General features: G+C 58.5%; 1 protein-coding gene across 1 annotated transcript; it reads right to left on the reverse strand.

The window, feature by feature from the left end:
- Positions 1 to 2,084: 2,084 nt before the first annotated feature.
- Positions 2,085 to 23,268, reverse strand: ARHGDIG (Rho GDP dissociation inhibitor gamma). The gene is made up of 6 exons (XM_038420611.2): positions 22,994 to 23,268; positions 12,559 to 12,738; positions 4,714 to 4,797; positions 4,329 to 4,405; positions 3,701 to 3,764; positions 2,085 to 3,426 (listed from the first exon to the last, which is right to left on the reverse strand). Exons 1-6 carry the CDS (start codon positions 23,064 to 23,066, stop codon positions 3,227 to 3,229), a joined length of 678 nt encoding a protein of 225 aa, XP_038276539.1. The 5' UTR covers positions 23,067 to 23,268; the 3' UTR covers positions 2,085 to 3,226.
- Between the last annotated feature and the right edge of the window lie 590 nt (positions 23,269 to 23,858).

Raw genomic sequence — 23,858 nt, forward strand, 5'->3', positions numbered from 1 at the left:
GAGGACAGGAGCAGGGCATTGCCAGCCATGTGCACAGCACTGCACATAACCCCAGTGCCATGCTTCCTGCCACAGCATTGCTGGCTGCCTGGCCAGCTCCAAGACATGGCACTGTTTGCCTGGCAGCAGTGCCCTGGCCCTGGGCGGGGGGAGGGGCAGCAGTGTCCCATGCCTGGCCAAAGAGACTTTCCCAATACAGTGTCAGCTGTGGCCCAGGCAGAGGGCTTTAACCCTTGGTAGCAATGACCAGGGCCTAAGGCGGGGATCCATTGCCGGGGGGGGGGGGGGTGACAGCAGGATGGGCAGCTGTCGGGGTAACAGACAGGTACCTTCACAGGAGAGCGCAGGGGGAACATTCAGCCTCACCATGCCCATGTGCCTGGGTCGCTCTGGGCAGCAGAGGCCCTGGGGTGCCAGTTGCAGCTGGCACCTGCGCCCAGGGTGCAGTGGAGCTGCAGCTGGAGCTGGCTGATGGCTCAGGGTGACGCTCCCAGCCATTTACTCCTGCGGTGTGATTCAGGGGCCCTGCAGGGACGTGAGCAGGCTCCCTGAGCTGCTGGGAGATAGCACCAGGCGCAGTGGGGAGCCACCAGCAGCAGAGCCCACAGCTGGGGCAAAGGGCCAGCTGGCACCAAAGAGAGGCGCTGCAGCACAGCCGGGAGTGACTAACAGAGAGTGGCTCGCTCCTCCCTGCACTGCTGTGAGTCTGTGGGGAGCCCAGCTCCCCCTGCCCCCAGCATGTTTGTAGGGGGAAGAGCAGGAACCCCTCCCTTCAGCCCCTGGAGGGGCTCTCCCTGCCAGGAGCCCTGCGGGGAAACTTGGAGCAATACCAGGGCCTCTCGGCCTCTCCCGCTGGGACCCCCAACAGCACAACTCCTACTAGCCACAAAGCCCAGCCCCAGCCGGAGCAGGAGCAGTATGTGCGGAGGCCAACGGCATGCCCCCGGGTAGCCCTGCCAGGCACTAGGAAGGGACAGAAGTCACGTGCTAATCCGTGGCAGTGGTCAGAGGCTTGGCAGCCAGGACAGCCCGGCCATGGCTTCCTCTGCACTAGACGTCATCCCGCTGCTCTCCCAGCCCCTGCGCGCAGGGCAGCGTGGGAAGCCGACGGGCACAGAGCACCACCGCTCAGCGGCTGCCTTCATAGGAGTAGGAGCCCAGACCAGGGGCTGCGGGGCCCTGAAGGGCAAATGTGGGGGAGCCCAGAGTAGGGCCCCCCTGGAGTATTTGGAAGCACCAGCCAAGGTGTGGGCGCTTGGAGGAACTCAGCCCTCCTCTTCCCTGAGTTTGCAGGCTACTCAGGGGTGGGGCTGTCCCCCAACACACACACAGAACACAGCACAAGGGGGAGAGAGACGCTGTGAAGGACCCAGCCACGCTACACAAGCAAACGCAGCAGTGGGACGTTGTGGTAGCGCAGGGGCGGGGGCCAATAAAGCAGAGATCCACCCAGAGCAGGGGCAGCAGGCTGGCTCCAGTGCCTACAGCAGCAGTGTTGGCACTACTGGCCTAGAAGCCTGCGCCAGGCAGTGCCAGCTCTCCTGCCTGCATTGCCAGTCTCACCCCGAGTGGTGTTTTTCTTAGAGCCCCGCAGGCTCCTGGAGGGCAGCCGGGAGGGGCTCCAGCATTGCTAGGTGCAGCGAACAACCACCAATGTGAGTCAAGGACCCCTTTGAAGGCAGAAGGCCAAGAGAGAGCCCAACATTTATTTTAAATCCCTGGCCTCAGGTGCGGAGCCAGTCCCAGGATTTGGGAATGCGGCTTGCGGCAGCTGAGGCCAGCCACGGCCAGCTGGCACACACACACACACGGCCAGCGGCCGGGCAGAAGAGCAGGTCATGACCAAACCCCAGCAGACCCTGCCCTGAGAACAGATCTTTGGCATCCCAAAGGCAGGGATTGGAGCCGCGTGCGCCCTTCTCTATAGACTGACTCCTATAGACAGTGCACTCCCTGGCACCATCAGCACAGGTGCCCCTGTTCACGGCTGGTAAACAAGGGGAAGGGAGGCAGTGTTCGGTGTTGTAAACAGTGCCCCCATCCACTCAGCTGGTGTGTGAACAAAGCACAAGCGTACACGGGTGTAAGTCAAAGAGAGGGTGGTAACGTTTAATGGTAATGACTAAGAGCACAGCCAGGGGTATCAGCGGGACAGGTGAGGAAGGGCATGTACAGCTGCGTTCGGGGTACCCTTCAGGACCATGCTGGCCCAGCACAGAGGCGGGCCATGGGGCCAGCAGGCGCAGAGTTGTGAGCTGTCACAGCCCCTTACACAACCGGGACACCCTCACCCAGAGCTACAACCCATTCACTCACTACAGAGCCAGCGGCAGAAATGCCAGACAGAGTAAGTATTCAAAATCCCCCCCAGTAATGAAAACTAATCCTGACCCCGCCCTGGGAGTCCAATCCCCAAAGGGTGAGCCCACCTTCATGTGAATCAAATGCAAAGGGCCCTGGGCTTTGTTAGAGGCTGGGGCTGGTTGTGTGGCAAGGGGAGAGCTTGCAATGAGTGGAGTAAGGCAAGCTGGCATGGCCAGAACGGGCAGCACAGAGCTCCAGGCTGAGGGTGGCACAGGAGCTCCCACCAGGATATGTCAAGAGGCAGACAGACGGGGACTTCACATACACAGCCATCAATGGGGGGGCTGGACTACGCCAGTAAACCCTCCGGCTGCTTCTCAGCATGGCACAGACTCAGGGAGCTCCCCCAGGGCACCACAAGGCTGATGCAAGGCACCCTGCCAGCAGTGCAAGGCTAACGCTGAGACACGAGACCTCCCCGTGGCAAGGGGGAGGGGGGCGTGATCTTTGGGAGCAGCTGTCTGGAAGAACCTTGTGAAAGTGGCAGGAGGCCCTAATACCCACAGCTGGGGGCCCAGTGAGCCCTGTGCCACGCTGAGCGGAGCTGGGCTCAGCACCAAGAGGGGCCCGCTGGGCAGCAGCAGAGTCTAGTAAAGACAGGCACAGAGCGGGGAGTAGGCAGGGGAGGGACTGACACAGACTCCTGCTTGGGGTAATGTACTATGGTGGGGGACGCGGCTGCAGATGGCAGAGGGGAGAGAAGCACTAGAGCAGGGGGGCATGGTGCCCTGTTCGGCTGCCTGACTTGGCGAGGCCCGGGAAGCGGCCCCAGAGCCCTTGTGTTTGCAGTAAGGCTCGTTTGCCCCTAATTCATGTTAAAGTTAGAGTCTGGATGGGGGAGGGTGGGGAGGAGGGGAAGGCTTCAATCCTTCCAGTCCTTCTTTATACAGAGGTGCCACTCCCAGGAGAGATGGTCCGTTCTGTCATCATCAGTGAAGAAGGATTTGATGTGGTAGGTACCCCGCACCAGCACACCCTTGGGGGCCTCGTCCAGGGGGGTCAGGAACTCGTACTCCTCAGCGCGGGGCCCATAGCTGCCCATCATGTAGACGTCTTTATCCACTGGGCAGAGAGAGAGAAGGGGGAGCTGTCAGCACGAACAGGGGTGAATGCTCTGGAGCAGACACTAGGTGGCAACAGTGTGTGAGAGAGGGGGCAACAAATGCCTGTGATGACTCGGGGCCGGAGGTGGGGCTAGAGCACTTGACCAGCGCCAGGAGTACCCCCACCCCATAACAGACTGCCGAGCCCCACATGACCAGCTGGGTTCACCCCGCCCCCCACAAGGAGCCCCGTACAAGACCTGGAGACCAGCCGGGCTGAGGTGCAGACTCACCTTTCAAGCCTTTCCTGTAGGTGTGATGCAAATATTTCAGGCCACAGACAATCTCCTTGTTCACCTGCAGAGCACAAGGGTCAGGGTCAGGGGGACACCACCTGCCAGCGCCTCGCTCCTTGTGCCTGCCGGAGGAGACCTCCCTCTGGAGACCACATGGAGAGCAGCCTGGGGAGAGCTGCACGGCAGACGCCAGTGACCCTTCCTGAGCACTCACCAGGGAGGCACCTCATACACAGGGGCTCTAACTGCCCTCAGGTCCTGCTCATTCGCTGCCCTGCCCCCCCATTTCCCATCCCAGCATGCAAGCATCCAACTCAGCCTGGCTCTCATGCAGGAGAGTGGTATGCAGTCCGCAGTGCAGTGGGAAGGGCGCGTACCCAGCAGCGCACTGCACCGGGCATCTAGAGTTCCTAATTCCCACCATCACAGGCTGCACCGACCTGCCGTCACCATGGGGCACAGGCACCAGGGCACGTTCCAGAGAGTGCCACTGGCCAAGTGCCGGGCAGTGCCAGTCATGACCGGTCATTCTGCCAGAGGAGACGGCGCTCATTGACCCGCATGCACCAAGCGAGTGCACCAGGCCCAGCCGGGGTCCACACTGCCTGCTGCAGGATCAACTCACCTTGAACGAGATCTTCACTCTGTAATCCACCCCTTCCTTCAGCACAAATGACTGGCTCTTCAGCGCCTCCAGATCCCCTGCGCCAGCAAGAGGAGAGCCGTCAGCCTGCCTGTCCCTGCCCCCCTTCCACCAAGGCCCAGAGCCCACCCCTCCCCAGACACATAGGCATGGACAGCAGGACAGCGTCCCTTTGGGATTCCAACACCTAGGAGCAGGGATGGACTGAGGGCAAATAGGGCTTGTCTCCCCACTCCCCCCATACCTCCCCTGAGGGCAGGATCTCCTGAGGGAGCAGGGGTTAGCCTGCAAGTGGCTGCCGGGTTGTTTAGCTGCTTCCCCCCATCCTTGCCCCAGCCAGGGGCCGCGCTGGGCTGGCCCTGCTCACCTGTTAAGTCCATGGTGATGGGCCCTGGGGCCTGGTCACACAGCAGAGTCAGTCTTGTCAAGGTGACATTAGCCACGCTGGGATCTAGAGATGGCAGGAGGGGCAGAGTCGGTAGCTGGGCACGGCAGTTACCCGACCCCCACCCCTGGCTTTTCCAAGAGAACACTGCTTATTCTGCCATCCAAACCTTTTGCTTTAGCAGCTTCTTGCAGACAGAGCTGTCGCACTGCCTGACTCCAGGCCAGTCCCTTCCCTTGCAGCTGCTGCCCGCTGTGCCCCCCCGCCCCCCCGCCCCCAGCCCTGCAGTAGCTCACCAGGTCCCTGCCCTATTCCTAATAGGGGAGCTCCCATGGCTCTGGTATCATCCATATCACTAGAATAAACCAATACAACAAACCCATCCGTAGCAATCATCATGAATGTCATGAACAACACATCTATTCCAGGGACCTTACACTAGAGTCCCCTATGCCTCTGCCCAGCTTGGCCCCTGGGGAGGGCAAGACTGCCAACAACCCCAAGAACTAGACCCACCTCCCCTTCCCAGGACAAGGGCTGCCCTGCCACAAGTCTCTGCTCTGAAATCTCAAACTAAGCTGCAGCCAGCACCTGCCCAGGCTACAGAGGCCACAGGTACCCTCCTGTACTGCTCCTTGTGTCTGATCAGCCAGGCCCCGACCAGCAGGCCCATGACCAGAAGGGCAGCTGCTGTCTGCTCCATCCAGTGCCAGGCAGGGGTGGTCCTCAAACAGGCAGGGTTAGAGGACCGTCAACTAAACGGCTGCTTCAGGGGTAGACCAGCCCCTGTGACTGTGGGGCAGAGGAAATGCCAGCTTCCTAGTGGTGGGCAAGGCTGCCCAGGTCTCTGGGGTTGCAGCTAGGGGGCTGTGCGGAGCTGGCCGCTAGGAGAAGGGATTGTTCAGCGGCGCAGCCAGGCCTAGCCAAGGGATAGACCTGTGTTGTCTTATGTATTCATAGGGAGGCTCCATTAGAATGAAGAGTTACTAAGCCACAGGCGAGCCACAAGCGCCTAGCTGGCTGCTGGGCAAGCTGCTCTAGACCAGCGGTTGCCAAACTTTCCCAGTCACAGCCCCCATCTCATTCACGGAATTTGTCGCCCCACCCCCCCCTCCATTACTTGTAATCTGAAACTGTTTTTCACGCTGGAAGGTGGAGGGGAAACAGAGACCCCACAGGCATCACACCTCTCCTGCCAGCCAGGCCACGGGGCCTGGCACAAGCCCTGCCAGGAGGGGAAATGCAGGCACAGGAACATCTTGTAAACAGGCTTACAGAAGCCCTGGCACTGCAGAGCCTGCTGAAGGTGGGGGCTCCTTAACCAGCCTGGGGGCTCTCTGACCAACCTAGGCAGAACATGTCAGGCTACCATGGTACCGCACCCCAGAGAGCACAAAGCAAGCCCAAGGCTGGCACAGCATGGAGGGGGCACAGTTAGCATCACCATGGAATTGAGAGAATGGTAATGTGGGCCGAGAGAATTCAGCTAGGCCTGTAGCAAGGGAGGGAAGGAGAGAGATTAACTGGGAATGGCCCCTCATTGGGGAGCCTCCCCTTTCCCATGATGGCCAGCCTGTTGTAGCAGGGGCTCCTGAGAGCAGGCACAGGGAGGGCAGGTGAGCAGGCCCTTGTGCCCAGGCATGGCGTGCTCCGTGGCCCAGGCCCTAGCCCACCCCCCGACAACGTGCATGTTTGGATACGCACCTGCCCTGCATCAGCAGCTCCTGCTGATGGCCCAGACAGCCTCCTTCCCAGGACACACCGAGCCCGGCAGCCTGAGGCGCTCATCAAAACGGACCGAACTCCATTCTGCTGCAGTGCTTGGCAGGCAGTGCCCAGTGCTGTGCCATCTCCAGGCCAACTTGGCCAGGCAGGTGGCCAAATCACTGCCCCTGTCACGCTCGGCCATGGGATACTTGGCCAGCTCAGGGCATGTCCCACAGCGGGGGCACCAGCTCCCTCTCCCAGGGCTGAGACAGACTGCACAGCCCCTGCCTCCGCCGGAGCCCCTGGAGGACTACTCTAGAGCTAACCCTAGAGATGCTGCCTAGAATTTCGGCCCAAACCCTCCGCCAGCCATGGAGGTGTGTGGAACACTGGGCTGTGCAATGGATACAGCAGTGCTGTGCAAGCTAGGCTGGCCATCATAGTCTAGGGCCTAGGCAGTGTTACTGAAGTCAGGGAGACTGTGATGCTACGCCCCATAGTCCTTAGAAATATTGTTAAAATATTATTATAGCATATCTAAAATGTATTTTATGCAAGATGGGTCATGTGAGATATCACTGGAAGGGTTGATTTACTGAATATGATTATCCTATTTGTATGCATGTATTATTTCTGTATCTGAAGTTAGGAATATTGACTATGTATCAATTACAAGGGGTTTACACCTGGGGAATGCCCACCAGACAAAATGCAATCAGTCTGGATGGGACACTAGGAAGAACAATAGGTCTTTGAAGATGCTAATCTCCCACCTTCCTGAGAAGCTTTCCTGGGATGCTACAAATGTCTCTGACTCATGGCTGCATTGGCACTGCAAGGTCATGTGATCACATCACTTGGTACTGGATGATAGAATATCAGTATTTTTCCACTGGGCGGGTGGATGGGGAACCACACTGGAAAACAAAGGGTTGCCACCCTATGTAAAACCTACGCAAGGCCCAGGAGTGACTTAACCAGGGCTCATTCTTTACTGAATCCCCACCCAGGACGACTGCTGGAAACATATAAAAGAAACAAAGACAAAGGGGGCCAAGGGGGATAAAAGTTGAGCCCAGGCTGGAAAAGGTGTCTGGCCTTTGAAAGAAATGCCGAAAACAACATTCAGAATGAGAAATTACTACTTGTAACCAGTTTCTTTAGTGTATTAAGCTTACATTGTGGTTTTTGTTTTATTTGCTGGGTAATCCGCATTGATCCCTTTGCTAACCCCTTATAATCACTTAAAATCTATCTTTTGTAATTAATAAACTTGTGTTTTCTCTAAAAACAGTTTGTGGAATTCATAAATGGGGGAGGGGAAGGGGGCAAAAACCTGTGCATATCTTCCTCCACATTGAGGGAGGAGGCAAATTTCGTGAGCTTACGCTGTATAGTTCTCTGTGCAGCGCAAGATAATATAACTTTGGGATTTGCACCCCCGGGAGGTTGTGCACTTGAGTGCTGGGCAATTTCCTGGCTGAGTCTTCCCATGCAGAGCTGATTTCAGTGTCTGTCTCTCTCTGCAGCTGGGTGTGTCCCTACCTGGGTGGGTGCTGGAGGAAGCTTGAGGACCTGGCTCAGCAGGACTGTGTAAGGGAGCCCAGGCTGGTGGAACAGGGGGGCTCAGTGGTACCTCAGTACATCAGGTGGCACCCTGGTGGAGGCGGGGTTAATCCATCATAGAGACGATATGGGGAATCCAGCCAGAGGGGGGCACTGGGGTGCAGAGCACAGGATGGAATGACAAAAGGAATATTATGCAAATGACAGTGCCTGGCTATCAGATATGCTGATTAGGGCGCTGCCTCATTTGCATGCCATCTCCAAATGTCTGGCTGCAGGCAGAGCCAGGTTGCATCATGCCCAGGGCACAGATATGGGTGTCAGGATCCTGCCAAAAGCAGTCAGGACTAAGGGTCAGAGCAGGGGCAAACCTGAAGCTGGGAGCAGCCAAGGAGTTCTTAGTTAGGTTCCAGGCTGGGGTCCATACCAAGGATCAGACTCCAAGTCAGTGGGGCTGAGGTCAGAAGAGGGCGGGTGCCCACACATAATTGATGGCGGCAATGCAGGTACAAAGGGAAGCCCCAAACAAGGGGAAATGCAGCAGCTAGCAGGGGCATTCTAGTAGGCATCCCTCACCTTCTGTACAGTGATTGGCTCTGCCATGGCCACCATTATTATTCAGCTGGGGTTGGAAACGCAGCAGTGCTGAGGGGCTGCAGTCAGGATCAGGGTCCCCTGTGCTAGGTGCTGTACAGACATAGAATAAATCTGTGCCAAGGTATGGCCGACCCCGCCTCTTAATTCTCATTCTTACCAGCTGACTGTTGTAACAAGGGAATTGGGCAGCTCCTGTGTGCCCCAGGCCCCCACGGGGCCTGGAGGCAGTAAGAAGACCCTCACAACAGCAGCAGTACCAGCTCCCTACCCAAGCAGATGAGACCTTAGAATTACAGCCATCCCCTTCCTGGCCTAGCAGGGACCCAGGAGCACCCTCCGCCCACTCCCAGCACAACACTGAACTCACGGGTTGTAGGTTGCCCTGTGGGGCAGGCAGGAGGAGCCCTGATCTTCAGGGGATGATCCCTGGCTGGATCCAGCACATTCCAACAAGCCCAGTACACAGCAGAGGGAGACGGTCTGGTGCCCACTGTTGCCTCCAGAGCCAGGGGGCAAATGCAGCCACCGTGGGCTGGGAGTGCTGCCCTGTCAGCCCCTACTTCCCAGTGTTGACACTGTACTGGGGGGGGTTCACTTCTCCCCCTAGTCCAGCCAAGAGGAGCTGGAGCTAACCAGGCTCCTGGCTACTTTGGCCCTCACCTCCTTTGTGTTATTTAAAGCACATCTGGGAACTGCTGTTTATCCCTTGTGATTAGAAGCCTGGCCCTCCCTGTACTGCTCTGCTCGCCAGCCGCTCTGCCCTCCCCTAATGCTGTAATTCAGCAGCTCCAGGCCTGGACGCTGGCTCCAAGACAGACTAAGGATGCGTGACCACAGGGGCTGCCACTTCTCTTGCCAAGTGGCCTTTGCCAACAGCGCCCAGCCTCATTCAGCTCTGGTCTTTGTTGCTGCTATAAAGGCAGAGGGAGCCAAAGGCGGGTGAACGGCCCCGGGAGAAGATGTGGACTCCAGGCACAGCACCACTAGTGCAACACTCAGGGTAAGGGCCAGGACATGGAGGCTGGCTCCTACAGGAACTGCCCCATTGCAATGGCTGGAGAGTTTTGGATTGCTGCTGCTCTCCCTCAGTGAGTGCTGGCCAGCTAGAGTTGCTGGGGAAGGCTTCATGGGGGAATGGCCTAACTTGGGGGAATTCAGAGAAACTGGGCACCTGCCCTTTCCTGCTTCTCTGACAAACAGAGAAGGCCTGGCTGGGAAGGGCTCTCTCCTCACTGGCTTTTAGATTATAAATTCAGGCCTCGTCTACCCTGTTTTTCCTGAAGACCACAGCCTCGCCTTCACTACAAAAAAGATGCCCTAACACTTGTATTACAGGCCTAGTGTAGACTGGGCAAGCTGAACCCTAGGTTTCCCCAGGACATAACACGTGTTAGCTGGTGAAGGTAACTACAACTTCCCTAGACTACACTAGGCGTGCAACACATCCCGACTAACATATGGTAAAAATACCCATTTTTCCCCAAGGAGCCAGCAGCACGGAAATGGAACAGAACTGAGAGCAAATGAGATTTCCATCAGACCCGTCAAAACTTTAGCAACAATTTCTTTTGGGCAGCACTCTCTGTAACACTATCTCCTCTGGTATTTATTGGGTACTCTTCATTAATTTGTCACCACCACCAGCTCATCTCCCACTTCCCATCCCTGAGTCTTCCAAGGAGATCTTCAGATAGAAATATCAAGAATCTCCTGTTTTAAGCTATAAGCGTTTGATCGTGAAGAAGTCCAAGCGTGGCCATTATAGACAAAAGAATGGCCACAAATCCAGTTGTTCCTTTAATAAAACAAAAGGGAGAATTTAACAAATTAACTTTTCTTTGAAGAGAAACATACTGCAGAGAGAGCCAGACTGACTGGCTTAGAAGACCAAAGAATCAAGTTCTTCACTTGGCTAAGCAGCAGCTAAGGGGAAAATGGGAACAGCCTGAAAACATATGCCCTGTGAGTGCCGGGGGCCAGTGTGACGCAGAGCACAGAGCGAGGTGCGAAGGGAGGGGATCTGGAACACACACATCGCACAAGGCATTCTGGGTTCTGCCAAACACTACATGTTGCTGATGCCCCGCCGGAGAATCACTGAGTCACAGACTGAGGCAGCAGCTCTGCAAAACATTATCCAAGGCCCAGCACACCTCCAGGCCACTCAGCTAGGAAATCAGTTCAACCCCCAGTGGAACCTAAGACACAACAGAGAAACGCTGTCCCACACTGTCCTGCTTTCCAACCACTACTGCCCTGGAGCGGCTGCTGGGCTGGAACAGGGGAGAGCTTAACTGAGTTACAGCCACGTCTGTGCAACATTTTAGCTCTGCTTCAGCTTGCATTATAGCTGCTCATGTTGGAGCATCATACAGCACAGGAGCATCACCCTGCACCAGCTCTGTACTATCACAAGTGTTTCCCATGTTCAAGTCAAAGACTGGAGAATTTTCCATCAAAGTGTACCCAAATGGAGCCCTTTATTAGGTGTGAAGTGGCCAGGGTTGGCAGGGAAATTGAGGATTGATGTGTGCGCGCATAGGAGAGTCTAAACATGCCAGGTATTCTGCTTGGAAACAAATGCCTCCCCCTAGGTGGGCCCAGATACACGCAACGCTCATCTCAGAACAAAGGGTTCTCCCAAGAGACCAGGTGGCATTCCGAGGGCCTGGGGCAGTTAAGACTAGACTGGACGAAGGCCTGGAGAAAATGCTGTAGAGAACAATTGAACCGTTGGGATCTAACGGCGCTTCTCTGCCACTAGCATCCACGCTCTGCCGGTGCAGAGCAGCATGCAGTGAACTCCCTGTGAGGCTACTGAGGAGGTCAACGATGCACAGCTGCTCGCTGCCCATCACCAGGGCGTTTATAGGCACTCTTCCCGGTCTGCGTCATTGCCTACAACTGCAGGGGACGCCTGGCTGTGCCACCACTCTGGCCATGCAGCGGCACAGACCAGGGCCCGTCGCTCACAGGTGAGAAAGCCGCCCCATGCAAACGGAGAAATGCTACATCCTCGGCAGCATTCAGACGCACAGGGTTCCCGGCTGGCTAACTCAGCACGTCAAGCTCCCCACTTACCCTCATGCCACAGGAGAGGAGCTGATGTCAGCTGCCAAGATAGGGCACAGGAAGCAGGGGGTGGGGAATAGCCAGTAGCCTGGGAAGGTGGCAGGACAGCCAAGCCCCCATATAGTGGTGACAATGCAGCACCGCATTGCAGTCCCCACTCAGGGCACTGTGTGTGGGTCTAGGCCTTAGGGTAGGTGTGAGCAAACTTTTTGGCCTGAGGGCCACATCTGGGAATAGAAATTGTATGGCGAGCCATGAATGCTCACGAAATTGGGGCTGCGGCGCAGAAGGGGGTGAGGGCTCTGGTTGGGGGTGCAGGCTCCATGGTGGGGCCAGAAATGAGGAGTTCAGGGTGCTGAAGGGGTCTCTGGGCTGGAGAGGGAGAGGGTGATGGCTCCGACTGGGGATGCAGGCTTAAACGGCGATAATGTAACCAAGGAGACCGCAGTACAGATCTGACACTGGACAGCTGTTACAGTTCAGAGGTGGGTGGAAAGTTACCAGCGTCTCCTTCATAAGGCTAGGGGCACAGACCGGTCCCTAGGGGAGGAACGGGCTGAGGCAGCACCCCAACAGAGGGACGTGCAGTGATGTACCTGCCCCCCATGCCCACATGGGCACAGCTCACAGCTCTACGTGCCACATGGCAACTCCCCACCGGGGACAGACACCAGACCCAGAGGAGACATTCCGCTTCCCCCGGCACAACCCTGCCCACGGGACTCAGCTGCTCTTCCAAGTTTGGAGCTGAAAGGAGCCAGGTAAGGAACTTTCCACGTGGCTCCTCCTCCACTGGTACTGCCCCTGGGTGAGGAATAAACAGAGACCCCCTCCTCCACTGAGCAATCCCCTCCCATCCTCCCACAGACTGGGCCGGGGCCTTACCGACACCCACTGGGATGGGCCCCAGCAGCACCCGCTTGTATTTGTTCAAACTCTCATCGTCCTTGTCCAGCTGCTGGATCTCCTGGAGGGTCTTCTTCTCCGGGGCCCTGTACGCCAAGTCCACATCATCCATCTCCTCCTCCAGGGGAGGCGTCACACTGTCCTTGTCTGCCATGATATCTGAGGGGAGAAGAAGCCAGTCAGAGCAAGGAGGGACCCACAGCCTCCTACGGGAGAGCCCCAGGGCCGCTCACCCACCGACTAGGTGCCCATCCCTGGGGCTGGACACGCTGGTGTTAGCTGAGGGGGTGGGAAAGGTACCCTCCCCAGGGCACCTGAAGCCTGTTGGAGAGAGGAATGGTGCCAGGGAGAACGGGGGTGGGGAGTGGCGGTGCCAGGGAGAACGGAGGGGGCGTGAGGTGGGATGGGACAGGAGTCTAGAGGAAGCATGGGGTCAGGTTTGCCCCTCCCCCATGGCAATTTTCTGCTCACACCCTGTCCCATGGGAACAAAGCCATCACTCCAAGAGCAGCCTGGGTGGAGGGGACAGCCTAGTCCTTGGAGCTCCACTCCGTACCGCCCCGCCTCAGCCCCAGCCACCCTCCATGCATTGCAGCTACCGGCAGATCTGTGTATTGTAGATGTAGAGCCATTCTCCACCCTCCCTAGCAAGCGCTGGCCTCACCTGCAGTTAATCGAAGTGTCAGGCAGGGCAGCCAGAGATGAGTCCCGAGTTCATTTGTTTGTTTTTGGCTGCATCAGCAGCGGATCAGCCCATCAGCACCCTGCCTAATCACAGCAAGGCCACTGAGCGGGGCATGGCCACACCCCCCCTCCCCCATGGCCACCGAGCAGGGCGCAGGCCCCCCCCGGCATGGTCACCTAGCAGGGGGCCAGACCCACCTCAACAGTCCCACATGCCCCAGACAAAGCACATCCCTCAGACCAAGGGATAAAATGCAGCCACCAGCCTCAGCTGCCAGGACAGAGCAGAGCAGAGATGGTCCCACAGGAAGAACCACACAGGCCTAGAATCATAGAAGATTAGGGTTGGAAGAGACCTCAGGAGGTCATCTAGTCCAACCCCCTGCTCAAAGCAGGACCAACCCCAACTAAATCATCCCAGCCAGAGCTTTGTCAAGCTGGCCCTTAAAAAGCTCTAATGGTGATTCCACCACCTCCCTAGGTAACCCATTCCAGTGCTTCACCACCCTCCTAGTGAAATAGTGTTTCCTAATATCCAACCTAGACCTCCCCCACTGCAACTTGAGACCACTGCATCTTGTTCTGTCATCTGCCACCACTGAGAACAGCCTAGCTCCATGCTCTTTGGAACCCCCCTTCAGGTAGTTGAAGGCTGCTATCAAATCCCCCCTCATGCTTCTCTTCTGCAGACTAGATAACCCCAATTCCCTCAGCCTCTCCTTGCAAGTCATGTGCCCCAGCCCTCTAATCATTTTTGTTACCCTCCACTGGACTCTCTCCAATTTGTCCACATCCCTTCTGTAGTGGGGGGACCAAAACTGGACACAATATTACAGGTGTGGCCTAACCACTGCCGAATAGAAGAGATCCAGGGTAGTCACTGACCAGCCCCTGGGAAGGACCAAGTGCAGTTCCTAGTGATGGCCCAAGAGCACGCTACAATCCCCTTTGGGAGGGGCCCGAGCTGGGCCATGAGCTAGCATCTAGTCACTGCAGATGAGGGTGAAGGCATTTCCTCACCCCAGTCCCACGTCCAAGGGCCGGGTGTGCATGGGAGATAGCACCCTGAGTGCCCACGTGGCTGCTCTCCTCAGAAGTGATGGGAAGGGGCCACACTCCCCACAGCTCAGCCCTGCAGCCAGTTTGTCAGCCTACAGGTAAAGTCTCTCTCCAGCTGCTAGCCCCTGCCAGCCCCGAGCTCCGCATCACGCCAGGCTCTCGCCAACTCAGCATCACCAGCAAGGGGGTCTGCAGGGTAAGCACTGCCTCCAGTGAAACCCAGGCTGCTCTGTGGCCTCAGGTGGCAGCACGGGGTCACTGCAGTGTGAGGGGGCTGACAGGGACCACAGAGCCCCAGCACGAGGGACGGGAAGAGCCCTGAGAGACTCCAGCTGGAGGGGATCTGAGCGCCCAGAACCTGGAGAGCTGCACAGGACTGCCTGGTGTCACCCAATTCCCAGCCTCGTAAAGAGTCAGTGCCTCAGGCTATCACACTGTGAGACCACCACATCTCCGGTGCCGCCCCAGCCCCAGAGCCAGGCAGGATTCAGGCTGCTGCATCAGGATCTGGCATGGCACTCCAAGGAGATTTAGCCATCCATGCTGCTGTGAAGCCTAGCTAAGGCTCAGAAGCGGGGAGGAGTCACCCTCCCCCAGCCCAGCAGGGAGCACTCACAAGCTAGTTAGCATCTCAGGGGCACTTTACCCTGCACTGGGGGGCCCAGGGGTACTTCTCAGCAGGACAGGCACCCAGCCCAGGCACTCTGGAGCAGGCTTGTTTGAGACACCAGCAGCCCCGGGTGCCCATGCTACACATTTGCCACCCTGTTTAAATAGCAAACATTCAGTCTCCTCTTCGGAATGGTAAAGCAATGCGAAGATAGCTAGGGAACTGGCTCCAACCTGACACTGTGTGACCCAGAGCCAGGAACACCAGTGAGGCCAGTTTGCAGCAAGTAGCGCCAGGTTTGAGCAGTCTGCCCTGATCTATTATTTGTATTACCAGCCATGGACCAGGAGCCTACAGTGCTAGGCGCTGTGCATTATTTATTACATGTATTATGGTAGCACCCAGGAGCCCCAGCCATGGACCAGGAGCCCACTGTGCTAAACGCTATGCATTATCTATTACATGTATTATGGTAGCATCCAGGAGCCCACTGTGCAAGGTGCCGCACATTAACTATTAGATGCATTATGGCAGCAGCTAGGTGCCCCAGCCATGAACCAGGTGCCTACTGTGTAAGGTGCTGTACAAACAGATCTAGTCTCCTGTGTTCCTGAATCATCCGAGAGGAGTTTAGCACTTCCTTGAATTGATCCTCTCTTTCCAGGTACTCAACAAGTTCTGCAAATAGTCCCCAGACTACACAGCACAGGGGAGCGATTCGCTGCAAGTGTCCTGCCTACACAACTCCAGCTGCGCTGGTCAGCTTTGACCGGCCCCATGAGGTTCCCATTCCACCGGCGGAGCTTAACTCAAGAGTCAGTTTTCAGGGCCAGTGCTCTCCTCAGTGTGCCCAGTTTGCTGCATGCTTCCTCACCAGTGATTTGTAGAAGAATCCCAGGGTGAAGTGTGGGGGGGTCCCCTCCCAGCTGAAACATCCAGTGCAATTGTGCAGTGAGGGCTGGGCAGCCAGGCTTGGCCTTTGCCCTTATAGCACCAACATCGAGTCATTCCAGCAGAAACACTAGGAAGGCTGAGCAGTGACAACGTACTGACCAATCCCTTCATCAACAACCCATCTGTTTGGAAGCAGGGAAGTGAACAGTTCAAGACATCACAGTTCCCACCCAGCCTACCCACGCTTACCAAGCACAAAGCACTGCATTTGTCACATTGCCTTTGCAGGTCGGTTTAATTTAAGCTCTGCCAGCTGTGACATGACAGCCCTAGCCCTGCGCATCTGTCTGATTTTACAGACTCAAGATATTTCATCAACAAGCTATGAGCTGCTCAACTGACCCTCCCACCCTTCGTAGTTCTCATTCACACACGCTTAAGGTTGCCAGGAGAACCTGAACACTGTATTTCCAGATGTCTGTGCAATCGAAAATCCGAATCTTCTATCCGCATCAATTAACAGCTTGGCAGACACTGAAAGTGTGTAAAACCTGAATTAATTCCACTAATTAGAATCTAGTTTTTGTTTGTTTTTTCTCCCCAAATTTCCCATAAGCGAAGCAGGTACCTAGCACCACTGAACAGCCTTTCCATGCTAAGAGCTGGGAGCACATACATTGTTAAAGGAGAAAAACCCAGGACAGATGCATGGGAGATGCCTACATTGTACAGCCGCTTGGAAAGGAAAGTGAAATTGGCTCAGCATTTTCCTCCAGAGGCATCACTCCTGTATATGTCATGGTGCCGGTCACATGCCCTGCTAGACCCTGACCGTTTAAATTCCTACTGGATTGGTGACTGCATTAGCTCACTAGTCATACCCAGTCAGACACTGCCTGCAGCCATGCCTGGGGCACCAGCCCTGTGGGAAGGACTTGGACAGATGAAGAGCAAATGCTGCTCCCCTCTTTACCCTACTTCTGAGGGCAAAGAGGGGCTCATGCAGATACAGACATCAGTGACAGGGAGCCTGCCTGGACTGTGATTTAGTAGCACACAGCAGAAAGCACAAAATCCCTTCTACTTATTTCAGCCAGGAGTAGGAGCCCTTTGCACCAGCAGGCCTGGGAGAATGGGAGGATTACCAGTGCCTGGGGGGGACCTGGGAACTCCAGCTGGTTTTAGCCTTAGGCCAGCAGCTTGGACAAGCTGCATTTACTTAGGGAAGCGTTGGAGGCAGAGCTGGAGGCAGCGCTGTGCCCAGGACAAACCTGAGCCTGCCTACTCATGGAGAGGAGAGATGAGGTGGGAGAGGGAATACCTTTTATTGGACCAACTTCTGCTGGTGAGAGGGAAACTGTCAGGCTTCCACAGAGCTCTGGGTCTCCTCACCCCCAAGTCTCTCTAGTATCCTGGAACCGACAGGCTACAACTACACTGAGTGCTCCTGGGCTGGCAGTTGGTGGAGCTGGGGCTAGAGCATGGTAGGAGTGGGAGGACCCCTGCTGTGGGTGCCCGAGCGCTGACGATTTAGTTCCTTATGACAAAGGGTGAGCCTGGTTTCCAAATGAGCCCATCTCACAGGCGGCTCCCCCATCTCCTACGACCTCAGACCCACCTGCATGGATAGCTGGGCTACGGTCTGCCCAACCCCCTGCCCCATCCCCACTTCCCAAGTGACATAGGAACGCTGCTGGCCTGGCTGGGTAGGGCCCATTGCTGCAACCTCTGGTCTAAGGGCTCTGCCAGGAGGCGGGGTGTTGCTAGGACTCAGAACGTCTCTGGATTGAAGTCTGACAAAATCTCTGGATTGAAGTCTGAGCCCAAACACCGCTGCTGCTCTCCACTCAGTGCCCTGCAAGTCCCAGCACACACACCCCCGTACCCTCACAGCTGCTGTGACCTGCTGTCTCAGTGGGGGAGGCCCCTCCCTCCTGCTCTGGTAAGATGCAGTCAGGCAGCCAAAGAGTTAATAGTGCAGCACCTGCAGGCTGCTATTGCAGCCAGGTGGGTGGTTGCATGGTAACTGTACCTGAAGGGAGCTCTGTGGAGCGCTCCCTGGGGGTGAGGAGGAGAGCAGCTGGGCCCCAGGTCGGGGCAGGTAAATTGCTCCAGATCATGCCTGTGCTGTGGGCTGGAACCCTTGCTCAGGTAGGCCGGGGGAGTTCTGGGGGGGGGCCATGTCATGGGAGGGAATTTATCACGCACAGCTGCTTTGCCCTCTAACCCCTCTCAACATGGCATGAGTGAGCAGCAAAGGCCTCTGCTTGCCTCCACGAGGGCCAGACGGAGCCCTTCTCAGGGGCTGCCACTAGCCATGAGAGCCCATGCTGCAGGCCTGCAGCGCATGGCCCGGGGCCTTTCTGGGGCAGGGTGCCTATTGGTTAGAGCAGGGAGCCGGGAGTTCTGTCCCCCACCTGCGCAGTCACTAACCTGCCGTGCTGTGTGTGCTACGCTGTGGGCATGGTGGTGTCACACCAGAGCCGCACTGCCCCTGGACTCTGTTCCCCCTTTAACCTCGTGGGGAAGGGCTCGGGGGTCACGGGGCAGGAGGGGACATCTGGGCCGTGAGCAGGATGACAAGTGGCCCCTTTGTGCTGCTGACGCTGGTGGCTTCTGGGCTGCAGAGGTGCAGCTTCCAAGCAGCCACAGGTAGGGCAAGGCTCTCCGCCATCGCCAGCCTGAGCCCCAACACCAGGCGCATCTGCAAGGCCGCAGGCACAGAACGAGGGCCAGGCGGCAAGTCGCACGCTCCAGCTGCGGAAATGGCCAACAGATCGTTCCATTCACTGCACCAGCCCCCGCCAGTGGGCCTGGCATGGGTGCTCTGGGGTCCACCACTGGAGGGGAGAACACACGGGTCGCCGCTCACTGTGCACACTTTGCCACTCAAACCCGGGGATCAGTTACTTGCAGCTGCCATGGCCTCTCCTACTGCGAGGAGGAGCGTGAGAGGGAAAGCCGCTGTCTGCTCCCACTCCACCATGGATGTGGGAAGGGTCGGGGGCTTGAGCGAGGCTCTCAGGCCTTGCCCTGACCCCTCCCCATGACTAGCAGCACTGGTGAGCAGAAGGCACAGGTGAGTTCCTCTGCTCTGAGGAACCTGGGGATTGGCCATTGCAGGGGAGGCAAGAGCAGCCCCAGGAGAAGCAGCTGCTACGCTGGGAGGGGGGATGCTGCAGAAAGCTCATGATAGAAACCCTGGGGTTCCTGGTTGTACATGTCACATACAGCCCCTCACCCCCCCCCCCCAGGGCAGATGCTCCTCTCACTCAGCCTGGTGTAAATCAGGAGCACCTCCAGGGAAACACAGGCCACTACTCCCGCAAGCAGGGTAAAGGCACTGGAGAATCAAGCCCCAGGAAAGTGCCCCAGCATGCAGGCCCCCGAGCCAGGAGAACAGGGTTTAGAGCAGCCCAGGCAGCAAGTACATGACGTGATCCTGGCAGCTGAAGCCAACCGGCCCCAGGTTTGCTGCTGGCACCTGGTTCCCTCGCACTGTGACCCAGTCTGGCACACTTCTCCCCGCCCCAAAGAGCTCTCGCGCCCACTGGCACACTTCTCCCCGCCCCAGCGCACCCACTGGCACACTAGGGAATTTTGGCACACAAGCCCTGCTACCTGTGGGTGCAAACACTCCAGAGTTTCCCAAGGCCCGGCAGACCCGCCATGGATGGGTGGGCGAGCGGCATTCTGGGCACAGCTCCAGGTGCTGGGTGGGGGGCACTGGCTTTCCATAACACCCATTTTACCAGCCTCTTCCCTCAGCCTACAGCTAAGGCCTGGAGAGGGCTGCTGCTGTGCCCTCTGCTCTCCTGGCAGGCTCCGGCCCCCTTCTATGAGCAGTCTCTGACCAGCAGCAGGGAAGGGCATCCCCTCACCACCCCAAACCAGAGACTCAGCCCAGCCTCGGGGCTTGCAGGGAGAGTCCAGGGACTTTGGGCTAGGTCCCTTCCCAGTCCCTTGGGCCCTGGCAGAAAAGAGCCATGGGGTCCCTGAGAGAACCCCAGCTGGCTCCCCAGAGCCAAGGGACCAGGAGCAGGCTCTGCTCCAGAAGTGCCTGTTGTTAATGAGCTGACAGTGCTCAGGGCTGGGGCTCCCAGGGAACAAGGGCAGCTTTGGGCCTGGCCGCTACTGGGTGGTACACACTCAGGCTGAGAGAAGCACATGGAGCTGGGCTTGACCCCAGGGGGAGACTGACTCCGTGGAGACCTGGCAAGCCGGATGTGCTGGGGGATCAGCTCATTGGAACAGTGTAACTAAGCATCACCTGGCAGGAGCAGTAACACCTCATGGGAACCCCTCTAGGGCCCACAGCCTGAGCCCTCTGCAGCCAGCAGCCCTGGGATCTGCTCCCAGCGGGCACCTAGCTCGGATCACTGCACAGCAGGGCAGAGACAATGTTGAGCCTGACCAGCTGGCATTTCACACCCACTCTGACCAGGTGTAAATGACGCACAAGGAGTAAGGCAGGGGGACTGGCACCTGCATGGGGCACAGCGTGTGGTGGGCTGCCTGGCAAAGAGCGCTGTCAGCAAGCAGCCCTGGCTGAGGCAAGGGAGAGCAAGTGCTGGGCATCATCACAGAGCCAGTGCTCCAACGACTGCCCGCTGTGGCTCACGCCTCTTTCATGAAGCACGCATTAGGTCTCTGTGGGATTTGACACTGGACATCAGTGGGCGAGGCTGGGAGCTAGGACGAACCCCACACACACACACACAAAGCACCACACCAAGGCTGGAGCTCCTTCCCGCAGCCTAGGTAAGCTCCTCCGCCAAACGAACACCCGACAGGCAGCTGAGAAGGAGAGCGAGGGCTTCACACATGCACCCTCCCCCCATTCCCGTCTGCACCTGAGAGCGCTCCAGCAGAAGCAGGGCCCAGTTTGTAACAGCTTAAGGTACAAGCTCCCAGGAAAGTCCCTGCTCCCCTCCAGGCCAGCAGGCCTCCTGCCCTCAGATGGGCTCACTGGGATAGAGGGGCCACAGCAAACAGCGCTGTGCTGAACAAGTGCCCCTTGCTGGAGGTGCTGCTCAGCACCAGGGCACAGGATGCAGCCCCCAGTGCCCCAGAGCGGGTCCTGCCCACCTTATAAAGCAGTCAGCACCCAGACTCCAGTACAGGGCACACGCCAGGCTCAGAGACCCCAGGCAGAGAGCAGCCCAGCACAGCCCCACCCCAGGCATGGAGAGGGAGTTTGCCAGCAGCTGCCTCCTCTGCCCTCAACCAGCCCCCTGCCAGGGGGCTCTCCCAGAGGGGAGCAGCCCATGACTGGGAGATGGCGGGGATCCTCTGAGCCCCTAGTGCCCCACGCCCTGTTCCTTGCTCAGACCAGTTTCTCCCTCCCTTCTCCCTGAGTTTCACCCATCGACCCCCACCACACCCCAACCTCCTCACTGAAGTCATAACACTGGTCTTGTGACATCACAGCCTGTTGCCATGGAAATGGTTGTGATGTCCCAAATCTCTGAGGGGAGGGGGGGCCCGGAGCGGGGGGCCTGGTTGGAACCTGAAGGAGGGGTTATAGATATGGGGGGCGGATGTTCCCCCCAAAGCTCCCTCTCTGAGATTATGGTCACAGTGGCACCTATGGAGTGCTCCCAAGGCAGAGATCACCTGGCTCCACTGAGGGGACCGCAGGGGGCAGTCCCAGGGACAGATTGAGGGAAGCTGGGATAGTCCTGTTCAGAGACAGCTCTGTGCCTGGTAGCCCCCCCCCCCTTTCACACAGGGCCCTGCTCCCCACCCCAAGCCAGGCTTCTCATGGGAGGGAGGTGTCATCACAGCCCTCTGGGGCAGGAGTAGGGGAAGCTGCTCCCAACCCGAGCCCTGGAGCAGGGAACAAGCCGAGGCTGTGCTGAGAGAGCGGCTGGGACTGGAGTCCCGGCTCTCTGCTCCCAGTGGTCTGAGCCGGAGCAGGTGCTGGGGATTAGCGAGCCAGCCTTGCTCCAGAGGTTTGCAATGGCCTTGCCGGCTGCAGCCAGTCACGCCCAGCTCTGTGGAGCCTGGCTTGTCTCTCTGGATTGACAGCGGTGGAGCTGAACTCAGGTCCCAGCCCACGTGCCCCCCGGGGGGCCCTGCCAGCCCTCCACCATCAGCGCTGAGCAGCACTCATCTGAGCCCACAAAACCTTCCTCCCAGCAGGACACAGGGGACTTTTGTTCTACTGGAGGCTGGCGCCACACCAGGGACAGCAAATGGGCCAGCTGGCAGCGACCCATCAGCCCCCTACCTCAAGGGCTCAACCCGCGAGGACCCTCCTTGGCAGCAAATCCCCCACCAACTCACACACATGGGAAAGGTCCCGGTGCTCACCATGGACACCGGCCCCTTCCTCTCCCTGCCACCTCCCATCTGCTCCTCCCAGCACAACAAAGGCTCACCCAGCACTTGCTCCAGCCCTGCCAGGCATGCCCCTCTGTGCCCACACTTGATATCCTGAAAGGACAATGGAAAACCCGGACAAATCGATACAACTGTGAGAGCAAGAGGGCAGTGAACCCCCAGTGCCCTGGAGAGGCCTTGGGCAGAGCAAAGGCAGCCTGTCTGCAGCTAAGGCCCCCACCCCCAACACCCTCAGCCCATATGCCCAGGCTGCAGGGAGTTGGCACGGGGGTGGGAGGGGCGCTCTGCTGGGGGCCGCTGGCCATGGAGAACCTCTCGCGCCTCAAGGCAGGGCACTGGCCAGGAACAGCTTTGGGAGTAGCCGACTGGATAGGTAGTTACCCACATGGGGTGCACACCCCCCAGCCCCTGCATGCGCATGCACACACACACACACACACACACAAGACTCCTGCACACAACCAGACACACCCCAGCTCCTGGGCCCTGCACACACCCAGACTCCCCTCTGCCTGGGCACACCCCGTCCCCTGCACACGCATGCACGCGCACACACCTGCAGCCCCCTCCACCCATGCACACACACACACCCCGCACACGTGCTACACCCCCCCCCCCGCACACACCTCAGCTCCTGCACACCCCCGGCCCTGGCCTCTGCACGCCCCCCCCTCCGCCCATGCACACACACCCCGGCGGCCTGGCCCCTCCCTACACCCACGGCCCCCTCCGCCTGTGCCCGCCCACTGTCCCCACACACACCCCGGCGGCCCCGCTCACCCCCACACCCTCTCCCGCGGAGGAGCCGCCCGGCCCGCTCACCTCGGGCGCACACCGCCAGCCGCAGCAGCTCCAGCAGCTGCCCGCCGAACTCGCACGCGTCCGAGCCCAGCATGGTGCCGCCCGGGCCAGCCGAAGGGGGTCGGGTCACGAGGCCATGCGAGCCCCAGGCCGCCAGCCCGAGCCTGCTGCGGGGGAGCGGCCGCTGGGCGAGCCGCGCGCAGCCGGAGTGCGAGCCGAGCCGCGCCGCGCCGTGCCGTGCCGTGCCGCGCCGGCCGGAGACGTGCGGCCGCCCCCCCCGCGCCGCGCCAGCCCCAGCCCCAGCCCCAGCCCCAGCCGCCACCAGACCGCGATGAGCTCATCGCCAGCTCGCCGCGCACGGCCCCTCCCCGGGGATGGCGGGGCCTGTGCCCAGCTGCAGCCCGGCCGGCCGGGAGGGCGCCCTCCAGCTGGTCTCCTCACTTGTGACGGCGGCCCTGGCTCTGGCCACTAGGTCCGGCTGCCCGCGCCCCGGCCGTGCCGCCAATCGCCTGGCGGGCAGGGGGAGATGGGTTCAGTTCTCAGCTCTGCCTGGCTGGGTGCAGGGACTGGCACCCCCTTCCCAGGTGCGCGCCCCGATCACCAGGTGCGCTGGAGAGTCTAGGGGGGCAGGGGACCATTGTGATCATCTCGTCTGACCCCTGTCTGACCCAGGCCGGAGACCTGCCCTGGAATCCTTCCGAGAGCAGGACTCTTAGAAAAGCACCCAGTAGCGTTTTTCAAATGGTCAATGATGGAGCCTGGAGGTGGTAGCTTCTCCAGTGGTTAGTGTCTCAACGTAAAAGAATCAATGGACACAAATCAGACGTCAAGAATTATAACATTCAAAAACCCGTCGGAGAACACTTCAGTCTCTTTGGTCACTCGA

This window comes from Dermochelys coriacea, chromosome 10 (genome assembly GCF_009764565.3).
Source record: "Dermochelys coriacea isolate rDerCor1 chromosome 10, rDerCor1.pri.v4, whole genome shotgun sequence".
NCBI lineage: Eukaryota > Metazoa > Chordata > Testudines > Dermochelyidae > Dermochelys > Dermochelys coriacea.

Excerpts from the sequence above, each read along its gene's own strand:
- ARHGDIG (XM_038420611.2), bottom strand. The coding sequence starts at position 23,066 with ATGCTGGGCTCGGACGCGTGCGAGTTCGGCGGGCAGCTGCTGGAGCTG. Across the intron at positions 4,798-12,558 it reads GCCCATCCCAGTGGGTGTCG|ATCCCAGCGTGGCTAATGTC; the intron begins GTAAGGCCCCGG and ends TGCCATCTCTAG. Across the intron at positions 3,427-3,700 it reads CTACAGGAAAGGCTTGAAAG|TGGATAAAGACGTCTACATG; the intron begins GTGAGTCTGCAC and ends CTCTCTGCCCAG.